The sequence below is a fragment of the Myripristis murdjan genome, chromosome 3 (assembly GCF_902150065.1).
Source record: "Myripristis murdjan chromosome 3, fMyrMur1.1, whole genome shotgun sequence".
Lineage (NCBI taxonomy): Eukaryota > Metazoa > Chordata > Actinopteri > Holocentriformes > Holocentridae > Myripristis > Myripristis murdjan.
In genome coordinates this window covers 22,732,824-22,745,386 of record NC_043982.1, presented here as the reverse complement: position 1 = coordinate 22,745,386, position 12,563 = coordinate 22,732,824, and the positions used below count along the sequence as shown (strand labels likewise).

General features: G+C 40.2%; 1 protein-coding gene across 3 annotated transcripts in view; it reads right to left on the bottom strand.

The window, feature by feature from the left end:
* cd276 (CD276 molecule) overlaps window positions 1–11,744 on the bottom strand; it is an 84,182-nt gene extending 72,438 nt beyond the window's left edge. For all 3 annotated transcript variants that reach the window (XM_030048638.1, XM_030048639.1, XM_030048636.1), the window contains exons 1-2: window positions 11,480–11,744; window positions 4,125–4,220 (exon numbers count right to left, since the gene is read on the bottom strand). In XM_030048638.1, the coding sequence (XP_029904498.1) occupies window positions 4,125–4,170 (46 nt within the window). In that variant the 5' untranslated portion in view covers window positions 4,171–4,220; window positions 11,480–11,744. The remainder of the gene's footprint in view (window positions 1–4,124; window positions 4,221–11,479) is intronic.
* Window positions 11,745–12,563: the final 819 nt, after the last annotated feature.

The window sequence follows — 12,563 nt, the reverse complement described above, 5'->3', positions numbered from 1 at the left end:
AAAGAAGAGCTGGAAAGCAGTGGGGAAGGGGGGGGAGCAGCAGAAGCAAGCCAACAGAGACTGGTCATTATGTATGCATTGCGGCGAAAGCAATCTTTGTCTAGCCTGTCCTCGATTGTTTTTAAAAGGATACTTCACTGGACGCAATCAAATTAGCAAGAACATCACTGATACGGGGTAATAACCCTAAATTGAATTTCTGCACAGGCTAAAGCGTCCCCTCTCTGCAGAATCAATTGCTGTGAAGAGAAAAGGAGGACAGGAAGAGGGCATTCACAGTTAGCAGACCTTTAAAAAGTACACCAGAGATGCGGGCACGAGCGGGCTATTTTCACGCTCCAGGGCCCTGCCATAATGTCTACCCACCGACTGCCCCACTAGATGCAATCTATCCAATTATGCTAATTAATTTGAATTACCTCACTACTCCCATCATTGAGAGTGAAATCAGGTCAGCTTGCCATTTCTGCATTTGCATGAATACAGTTTTGCTTTCATTGTTTGGGTGCTAAGAGCTGCACACGGTGAGCTCTGGCAGCCTGGTGGCTGTGCTAACTGAACAGAGAGCATGACAACAACAAGCAATTAGCTAGACAGCCTCCTGTTAGCTCTGCCACTGGCTGACACTGCTGTGTGCAGTGTTGGAGCCAGCCAAGGGTGTTACTGTACTGTGCTGGTGTTGTTGTTCAGCCATTACTGTACACTGACATTTTACGCATTTCGCTGACACTGGTGTCTGGAATGACTCTCAGTGAGTGCAAGAGAAATATAATCTTTAACTGCCTGGTAACCAATATTATAAGCAATCCGTAAGGTCAAGGGTCAAAGCCACATTGCCAAGGGCAGGGGGTCATTTGGACAAAATCACATATCATGATATGTTTAACCAAATACCCCAGTATCAATAAGGTGACATTATTGTCTGGATGACTGTTCGTGCTTTCATACTACATAAAAGAATCTTGATAAACATCATTAATAATGTAAAATATACTGACCAACCAGGCTATATTGACCACGATATAACAACATCCAAAATCCCACACAACATCTACTGTCAAATCATGATATCAATATAACATCAATAAATTGCCCAGTCCTAAAAAGTACCTCAGACAACCAATATTCCTGTAGGCTATAATAGAGAAATTTTTTCCAGTAAGAATGCACTTAACACTCTCCCATAGCGTGTTATCAAAATATGCAATAAATTAATTAATTAATAAAATACTCATTACAGACAGCCCTCTCCATGGCTGCATTGACACAACAGCTGTGCTATGCTGTATGAGCAACATCAGGGAGTGGTTTCACCAGGAATGATCCATCATCTGACTCCTCTGAGTCAGGAGAGAGCTGGGAGCTACAGACACAATGCTATTGCACTGGAATGACAGCGTTGGCATGTATTCTGCTTGTGTTTTTCCTCCACAAATAGGGCTCTCACGAGGGGAAGTCTGCGGCAGAAACCCCAGAATGTAATCTTGTCTGCAGATATGGGCATTGGCTGGTGTTACAGAGCAGTGACACTGCTGAAGACAAGGAAGATTACAGCCAGTAATCCTAACCGGAGACCTGGAGACCAGAGGCCCAGGAGACCCTGGATCACATCAACACACACACCCACACACACCCACACACACACTCACACACACACACACACACACACACACAGAGAGAGAGAGAGAGAGAGAGAGATACACAAGGACACACCCACTTACTCATATAAATCCTCCTATGCATGTATGTGTTTATCTGTTTTTATGGCCAACGCCAGCCCAAGAAGTTTGTTTATAAATCAAAAGCAACCAACTTGACTCTGAACTCATTTCCCAGACAATAATTATACTGCTGAAAAATGCTACAACTGCATGCTATAGCTGTGCTCAAAATAAATTATTAAACACAGAATAAAAAAAGTAGGATTACAATAAGGACTCTTCATAAAATGTGAAATCCATATAGTTATAATTACTCACACGTTATGTACTGTATATAGCTATGTATATAATATAACACTGGCAGCTTCACAATGCAAAGAGCGATTTTTTTTTCCCACAGTAATGTTACATGTCCAGGCATAATAGCAAATGACTCTAACTAATTCACTTGGTGCTCCAGTTGGGAGAGAGAAAGGAGATCATTGCGTGAGCTACAATAGCCCACTACCAGCAAATTAAGTGGCTCCATCAGTAACCCCCCCCTCGCCCCTGTAAAGGCAGTGGATGCCACATAGGCAGTAATGAGCAGGCCGGACTCCCATTAGAACTGAAACAGAATACAACTCTAATCACCTGCTGAAGGTACTTAAGTCCACTGAGTCAAGACTGAAATGTGTGACTAGAGGCATGTTGTCATGTTGTCATTTGTTTGACTTTGGGATCAAACAAGCACCAAACCATCCAGACCGATGGCACACCTGCATGCATCCCTTACTTCCCAAGAATAAAGAAAACCAACTCAGAATGGCCACTTCACATGAACAGTAGTGGTGTAACTAAAAGATTACCTGATTATTCATTTATTTATTTATTTATTTTTACATGGAGAGATTATCAACTACACTACAACTTTGATGAGTGTTGCTTTGGCATTTCCTTGTTGTACACAGGCAGCGTCAACCTTAACAGGCTGCAGCCTGGACTCACACTGCACATGCAACCAACTAAACATCTCTTGCAGGTGGTCCATGAGTGTGTGACCACAATTTGCACAGTGCAGCAGGAGGGGAAATAGATTGTGTACGGAAGAAATCTATGTTATTTTCCTTATTCCTTCAAAATAATGGACGTTTGTCTGAATGAAAAACACTTTTCACACATTTTAACCATTTTAATTTTTAAGAGGCTAGCCGCACATGATCATCTGTGACACACATCTGGAATTATAGCGATTCTTGTGATTCTTCCCCCTCTTGTCCTCCTATCAGATAACAGATCAAAGAAAAAGACATTGTCGTTAGCAAACCAGGTCACCAGTTACTTTTATGGCTCAGCAGCAAGCTATAATGTTTTTAGTTTTAAATTTATGGGGCAACGTTAATCATAGAACAGACAGTTATCTATTTAAGGAACACCACAGGTTTAGCCTTTTGTTAGAAAATTTATTATTTTGGTTGTAATAGAAACCCATCAGAAATGAATTTCTCCTTCTCCATCCCTGGTGACCAGGTGGGTCTCCAGGTGTGTCTCCAGGTGGGTCTCCAGGTGGGTCTCCAGGTGGGTCTCCAGGTGGGTCTCCAGGTGGGTCTCCAGGTGCATGTATAGAGTGTATAGTGTCTCAGGCTATAAACTCATATAAAGGAATATCACCCACAATGGAATTTGAATTTAATCTTTGAGTCAGCCTCACAGAGACTGGTGGAAATATAGTGCTAAAATATATGCAGTGTTGATCCTTTCCTTGACATACCCAATTCCCTTCTTTTATTTACCGTGTCGTGAGACGATATTGAGCAAGTGCTGGCCATTTGTTTCTTTTTTATGATGACACAGATTTTGCCTCGAGCGCGTTTCCTACTGAAGTGAAACTTTGAGCATGAGTTATGTATCCTCAATTGCAACATCAGCCAACACCCTGCTTCCCTGTGTTATAAATATGAGAGGAGGACTCCCACACCACATTTTCTGAGTCACAGCAGAAAAAAGTGCACCTCTAGCAAATTTTTGTCAAGGCCTTATCCTAGCCCCAGGCACTACTCTTCACCTGTCTGGAGAAGGGCAAAGCTATTCTGCTTTACAAGCTGAATAATAAGAATAACAGAAAAAAAACATACTGCTGTATCATAGAGTCACGACCCTCTAAAAATCAAACTCACTGGAATTACTTAGAAAAATGTGTTTTTGCTCCCCAAGGCAGGCCGTTTGTATAAATAAGAATGTGTTCTTCGTCAACCAGTCTGAATAAATAAGAGTTTAAACATGGAGGGTTTATAGCCTTCCAACTCTTGGCATATTACTTTTGGGAGTAGCCTCATTTGAACCGTTGTTTTGCCCAGTGAAGCCTTTGAAGGGGGAAGACTAATAGACCCTGCAGGGCGTATTGTTAAACCGGTGGTGGCATTTCCCACAGCGATGACTGTGATCTAGGGATAATGGCAGGGCCTGGGCAGGGACAACACCCACCTAAAGCTTGGACAACCAGCACTGCGGGCAGCAGGAGGGACAGCATGGTCTTCCAGGGGGGATTCAAAGCGTGGGTTGACCTCTTCAGACACAGCACTGCAGGGACAAAACACAGACATCTGAGGAGACTCAACACAGACCGGTATGATCAAAGATACAAGAGTACTGTAACATAAAGTTGTAGGAAGGTTAAAAGACAGCACAGTAAATAGTGTTTGTTATGTGTATCTTTGTTATGTATGTCATAAATTACTGGACCATTGGTGTCAAAACAAATTTCCATATGTTTGAACCCATAAAATATAGCTCAATTCTGATCAGTAAATAAAAAGGTTGATTCAAGCTAGAACAAATTTCTCCGTCCAGATAATTTCTGTGAGATTTGGCAAGGATCCCAGTTTGCTGTGATGACCCCCGTCTTCCAGCACCCCAGTACTAAAACTTTCAAAAATTTACCTGTGACAAACAGCAACAGCCTTTTCCAAAAAAAAAAAAAAAAAATAAAATAAATAAGGCTGAGGGATACAGGCTATGTCAGGTATAGGTGCCATTGTTTTTGAAAAGAGGTGGTGAGTTTTTCAGATGTACAGCAAAATAATACCCATCCTGCCCCATTGTGCTGGAGTATCAGTAGGCAGGGAAAACTACAGCAAACTGGAAACCTCACCAAATCACCCAGAAACTAGTATTTGGGTGGAAAGCCTGCAGTAAAAGGTAAAATATCTTGCTTGTTCCTTTAAGACATTTTTACGCCAGTTTATCGAGGAAAAGAATACCAAGTAAGCATGTTTTTTTGCTGCAACACCCTGTTTCTAAGTCATAAACTTCCACACACTCATAGAGCCGCCCAACCACAGTCTCCTACTGCTGGCCCCTGAGCAGCGCCACTGGAGCAACTCAAGGTTTAGTGCCTTGCTCAAAAGAGAGGAGAATGTTTCTTGTTCACTTTCCCCACTCACATTTTCCTTGCCGATGCAGAAACCTGAGGTGGCAGTATCAGATAAGATACATATAACCACAGACAGGGAGAGTTAAGTGAGCAACCATTTTTTTCCCCTTTATTTCAACCTGCTAGACATCCCAGGTGGGTGTGGTTTGCCACATAAGACAATGCAATGGAAAGATTTGAATGTCAAGTACAATTTTTTTTGTGACTAAAATCTTATGTGACATTGTGGATTTTTGGGCTGACTACTTCAGTATTGTACAGCATCGTACATTTTTTTTTTTTTTTTTTTTTTAGAAAGAGTAGAGCTAAGATGACTAAGGGGGGATTTCCAAGGAGGACAGGAGACAGCCGAGTCATTCTTCCTGTGGCCTTTACTGTCGCCTTACCAGTGAAGACATCTAACATTTGGAGTGACTACAGCCAGACAAAACCCTCTGCCAGCTACCATAACTAAATAATTTCATTGATATAGACAGCGAGCGAGTGAGAGAGAGAGGGAGAGAGAGAGAAAGAGAGAGAGAGCAAGAGAGAGAGGCTGAGGTCAGGATTTTATTATAGAACTAACATATTCAGCATTTTGTGGGCTCAGAATTTTGGGAATAAACATAAAAATAGAACAAGTGTGATCACATCACATGGTCAAGCTGCTTTTAGGGGAACCAGTCTAAAGGGCATCATATACATGAAGTTAGAAAATGTCTAAACAGTACTTTAGTGACACAGACACCATGTGCTGATGGTTGTATTTATTTGCTGATTTGTTTTCTTTATGTTTCTACTTGATATTTTTACTGTTTTTAAAAGGTAGGAGCTGGAGGTTTGACTACCACTGGTGCAGCTCATATGAAAACACATTTTCCCAATACTTTTTTTTCCATGTTTTGAGTTAAGCAACCCAAAGGTCAAGGAAAATGCAGGCCTATAACATCATCATATTGTCTTGTCTGAGAGAGATAACTTTAGGAAATTTTTCATACTAGACTGGACCAATTTAAAAGAAGAGAAAAGAAGAAAACTGAGTGAAGGAAGATGAAGAAGGGAGGGGAAAGAAAAGAAAGGCATAACCATCAAATAAAGCAATGGAATTTGATGACATAAAATTTTGAACTTAATCTCAAAACTCAAGATCCATAAAAACAGAAGGGACAGTTCTAAACTGAGCCACACTTATTGGATGTGTCATTTCCAACACTGTTTTGGGTTGCATTGTGATGTTTGCATTGTATTCTTTTGTGTCAGTTCGCTATGTACTGTGTTGTGTCGCATGTGCTGTTTCAGTTAATCATGTAGCATCGCCATGTGTAGCACTGCTCTGCATTGTGATGTACTGAGTTGTGGTGTGTTACATTGTCTTTCAGGGTGCTGCACTGCAATAAATTGGGTAGTGTTTCTGTTCAGTGTTCTGTGTTGGGTTTGAAAGAGATGTTTTTGAAAAGAGGCACATCCTTTCTTACACTGCAAGAGAGGAGCAACAATCTGTAACCAATGATCTCACCATTTGCTTTCACAGCAATGAAAGATTTACATTGTTAACGTTAACACAAAAAGGAAAGCCCGTGGAGGTCTGTTTCCTCTCAGTTATTGTACACTAATTTCTGTCTGAGGAGTTATCCATGTCCTTCTGTTTGACTCTCTATTCCTTCCTTCCCAGGCATACCCTGGAGGCAAATGTCTGTGAGTCTGTGAGAGCTGGATAAGGACTATTATGGGTAATCCCTGACAGGGGTCACTATGGCAGAATGGGATCAGCTAGCTGTAAACAAAATACCCAGGGAGGACAAAAACGGATGACAGGTAGACAGCAGGCATTGCTAATGCTGGCATGAAAGATGTAACGGCACATTTCAGAAAGTACAAGCAACAATTGCACCTGCTACCATATTTTCTGGAAGGGGTGCTAACAAAATCAGCCAAGAGGCTGCACAGTGATTCTCAAGGTTGCCATGGATCTAGTGGTGTGTTTTGTGGACTACACATGCTTGCACGCAAGCAAGAATGTGCTGGGCCTTTACAGTGTGTAGGTGTCTGATGTTGAATGACCCGAAACACCAAGTGATCCCAGATCATATCACCAATTATATGGAGGAATTTGTGCAACATTGGAATGCAACCATTAGAGCAGAACAATGGGAAATGCAGTGCACACACAGCATTACTTTCATCGGTGATGTGCGGAAATCATGCCAAAATGAGAAACAGAACTATTGGCCTACATTGTATTGCTTCATCTCTGTCCTGAGGAACACCAAGTGGCAATTTGCTTTTAAAGGTTTATCAAATCCTTAAATTGTGTCAGTAATTAATTCAAGCTACCTTGAAATGCATTCTTCTAGACTATATTTCTTTCCACTGTGTGATGCTTGTGACACAACAAAATGCTCAGCATATCATTATATTTCTCTAAATGACATGGGATTCTTCCCTGCCTCTCAATCAAATCAATGACATAGTCAAGGCAAGATGCTGTGTAATCACTGTCCAGTCACAGTTTTTGACCGAATTAGGGGTGTGGCTGAGGTTATGGGGCCAACATGTTTCTAATTATAATAAGATAAGTCTTAGTCACTGATGGATTCCCCATGAGCTGGCACTCAGCATTTCAGAAAGGAGCGAGGCAACACCACGGCCCAAACCATGGATGGCAGAAGGACGCTGTCGTATTTATGCTCAATAACAGCAGATTCTTACTATGTCTCAACCCAGGCATGAAATAAAACTAGATCAAATAGTGAAAAAGCCAAATTCTCAATTCATTATTTCTCCTTCTGTTATATCTCATTAGGCTATGAAACATTTTTCTTGTATAAACATGAGTTTCTTCTTAAAACAAGATGTTTTCTCATTATAACAAGAGATGTTTAATGTTAGGATGAGACAGCTGATTTCATTGTAATGAGAAATGTTTCATGGTAAAACAAGATACGTTAATGATAAAAATTAAATACAAGACTTGTTTCTCATTAAAACGTGCTATAACATGTTGCTGTTATAATGAGAGACAAGATGACTTGTGTCATAATAAAGACAAAAAAGTTTTGGTATGAAAATATCTTGTTACAGCAAGAAAAAGTTGTCATTACAACAAGAAAAGTTTTTCACTAAAACAAGATATAACAAGACATTTTGTTCTTTTAAAAGCAAATCCCCACTCAATGTTTTTTGGGATACAGATGAAGTGAAATGTAAAGCAATGTATTAAAGGTATTGCTTCACATTCTGGCACATGTTCTGCATGCCACTCTTGAAACATAATGTCAGTGTGCATTAGATTTCCTGTTGTCCAACTGTAATGACTGCATCTTAATGTGCCACATTTTTTTCCCCATACCAGTGTTATGTTCTCATGCAGCACAAGATGTATCTATAACAAACATATCAGCTGCTGACTGCCAATCTGTAAGGGCCCTAAAGGGTTAAATGCTCTTTTAAGCTAGAGAGAGCATCAAACAGATTCCTTTGCCAACTATTTGCGCTTTTGGCATTAACTGAGTCAGTACAATGTTGGTCTAACCTTGAGCTCTACCTCTGCTCTTCACTTTACCAAAGGTCTTTTCATGAGACTCCATTTATGGGCTCAGCAGAGGGGAAGTGGGCAGTCATGCAACTTCATCACAAAGCCTCCATAACAGCGCTGCTCACCACTTGCTCTCTGTATGTCTTTCAGAAGGCATTAGCCTGCCAGAGACCAATTCAGCATGCTTGGGACACTTTCCGAATCTGCCGTGCTATCAACAGATTACTGGCCATTCACTACACACTGTACAGTTTATCAAAAAAGCTGAATAAAGATTAAGTGAAGCAGAGACATACAGTAGGAAGGCAGCTGGAAACCTTTGACACATGATACAACAGTCATCTTCAGGAGGACAATATTATCTTGAATATATTTGTAAATTCTTGGTTTGCACTGTTGTCCTCAGAATAGCATGAACTGAGGTAAGCCAACATGCCCATACTAAACCACTGTCTGACGCTCTTGTCCAGACACCAGGAAGCCATCAAAGGCTTTTCATTGAATGACTCAAAGTACTTTCCCAACCCCATGCCAGTAAGTAAATCCCCTTTTCCCCTTTCATTTACTGACATTTTATTATTCAGCTCATTGTCAAAAGTCAACACAAGCTGAGCACAGCTGCAATCTAAAAAATATATGACTACAAGACTACATATTTCAGTGGACTGAACGCAAAGACAATGGGTTCAGTTTTCAGCCCCACACAAGACAAAAGTCATGATGCAAACTAACTGTGATCTCATCATTCAGATTTCAAGACTGCTCATGTAATTAATAATGCAGTTCTCTAAAATGAAAGCCATTATAAAATGGAAAAAAAAGTTTACTCAGCTACTGTTTCGACAATCTGAATGGTCTTGAATTTCATTTGGTGATTGCTCCTTAGTTTCTAAGCCATAATCACTAATGGAATTCATTTAAAATTTTGACTTTTTGATTTTGCTAAGGATTATTGAGTTTTTTCTTACAGAAGTAAAATGGAAAAAAAAGGTGATAAGCAAGACACTGGAGAAGTGGCTCACAGTACATTAACATTTTTAGTTTTACCATGGTCATCAGACTATCACACTATTCTTTTAGAAAAGGTGTGGCAATTTGCAGCACCAATCATGAAGCTTTGCCTTAGTGACAATGGCTCTGTAATGACAGGGTGTCATTTATCAAACACCACTGTGCTTTAGTTCACTCATTTGCTGGAGGAGAAGGTCACTGTGGATCACTATTAACATAATGAGTTTGACTGATCCGCACTGGGCCCTAAAACTCTCATTGGCATATGGCTAACATCACTGTAAAGCTCCTCGAACCACTGGGTGGCCACTCATGCCTTAATGATGGGGACATTTCCATCCTGGAAGACACCAGTCCCATCAAGGAAGTGGCACATCATGGGATGAAAGCGAGCATTTAGAGTCATTATGGCAGCGGTGATTACAATTTACCTAGCCTTCTTAGGGATGACTGGATTTATTCCAGTCATCCCCTGATTATTTCCATACAGGAAATGTGGCCCACATTAGTACGGATTCACCAGAGCCACTGAAATGGGACGTGGTGCTGGAGTTTCCATTATTTTGGTCAGCTGAGACATATTAGGTTAGGTTAAACTTTTCTTTTTTTTTTTTTTTTTTTTTTTTTTAAGTCTATGGCTTAAACTCCTTGACTAAGAAGTCTCATAACAATTTTATTATTCAACTTTCTTTGACAGCACTGAAAATCAAATTTGTATTTCACAAGTGTACTGGATCACATTCACTACAGTAAGAAATAACATAATATCAGTATTGGAAAGGTTTCAGCATGGGCATTTACTTTTTTTTTTTTTTTTTTTTAAATCAGCAAGTGAATTAGTGGGGGTGAGAGCTCTAAGGCAGATGTCTCTTTCATGCCTAGCAGTACTATAGATCAGCAGTAACAAATCCAGTATGGGAGATATTGCCACAAACTCTCATTGCAGAGCAAGATAAAACATTTCAACCCCCCTCGAAAGGTCTTGCAACATTAATACTTAAGACTACAGAAGACATATCGACAGTGGCAGCAGCAGTTGACAGAAATTAAAAACATAAATTGTCTTGTATCACACCTGTGAGCATTAACTAAAGAATAATCGAGTCAAATATCTGTAAAAATCCATGTAAAATAACCCATTTGTCTTTACTACTTGTCTTTACTAATCTGTTATCATTTCCTCTCAGGCACTATTTGAGAAACTATTGCATCCTACAGGAAGCTGTACCTGCAGCTACACACACTATCATGTGATGGGGGCAAAATGGGGTCAGTATTCCCCCAAATCCTCACTGCAACACAGAGCACAAAGAATAAGCAAATAACAAATCCATAATCAAAGCATTATATCCTCAATATAACAAAATGAAGGTAATGTTGGATGAGAAGATATGGTAAACTCTTCACTAACCTGACAGGGTGGTTATCAAATGACCCAAAAGAAACACTGAGGATGGAACATTTGCCAAGAGTAAACGTGGACTTTCTGGGTACTTTTTCATCACCATTTTGAGAATTATCAAAGTTACACATAGACAAAGTGGTGTGCTCACTTTTGTCAAGGGGGGGCGCACTCCACTTCATTCATAACTGTTACACGCAGCTCCATCGGTGAGAATAAAACTAATGAAAAATATACTCTTATTAAGCCTATAATTTGCTTTGAAACTAAACCAGCAGCTGCCACAGACACGATCCTGAACCAGTTAAAGTGGTGAGCAAACTCTGCCACACAGTTTCCCCCGTTAGTTCATGGGGTTCCTCTGTTCCCCAGCTGTTGCTTGTCTTTGAAAACACCCTTATATGGCTATTTAATCCAGTACTATGATATTCTGCCATTTAACTCAGTGTTACTTTCCAAACAAATGTCTAAGGGCTTACCATGTTAGGAGAAAGAAACTTATAAATCACCAACCATCCAGCGGCGGTGAGTCTTTTTCTCAGTACACCAGGCGATCTTACTGTCGTTACAGCCAAATGTTCATTCCTGTCATAACTACTTGGACCGACGCGCTTAACCGCTTGTTTAGATGTGAGATGAATCGACAGGATAGCTGATTTGTTTTTGTTTTGTTTTGTTTTTTTTTTTCAGAGTGTGCGCTTATGCTCCATTGATTTGGGACGCTTCCCTGCACAGAAACCACTCCTTGCTGCTTTGTCCAGTCGTGATGTCATACAGAGGAGGGAGAGCGTCTCCGGAGAAGTCCCGACCCCCTAGAATTAACCATTTCCTGAGCAAACCCTATTCAGTGTATACTCTAATTATCCTGTGGCATGGTTGTTGTTGTTGTTATTGTTGTTTGTGCCAGAAGTTTGCTAGAAACATCCTTTATAATCCACTGATGTTTTCACAGGGACTTTTACTATGTCTGTACAACTCAGCAGTGATAACAGCCATATTATCGCATGTATTTTATATGGGCTACAGTCTTTGTTAATCTCCTATGATATACTATGATAGTCATAAATAACCTGTAGGGACCTGCGGCGGCGCCTCAGTGCGTAATGAACTTGTCAGAGCCTACTTTGTGGTCCTCTTTTATCTCATAATAGCCCTCATAATAGTCCTATAGCAATATATGGTGCATAGGCCTACAGTATGAGGTACTTAATGTAACTTATTACATCGTGAATAGTTTTCATGTGATAATTGTGTGGCATTGAAACTAGGGTCGGGTTAATATATTCTCCTTTTTGTCCATTTTCATTTCTGTAAAGGCATTCAAAACGTGAAAGCACCCCATCCCTAAACACACACCTTTTTCCATTTATAGATAAATTCATGTGCTGTTCATTTTGTTATTTATTAGAACGGAATACTTGTTGTTGGTGTTGTTGTTGTTGTTGTTGTTGTTGTTGTTGTTGTTGTTGTTGTTGTTGTTGTTGTTGTTGTGATGATGATGATGATGATGATGATGATGATGATGATGATGATGATGACTGTAGCCAAAGGCCTGGAGCAATA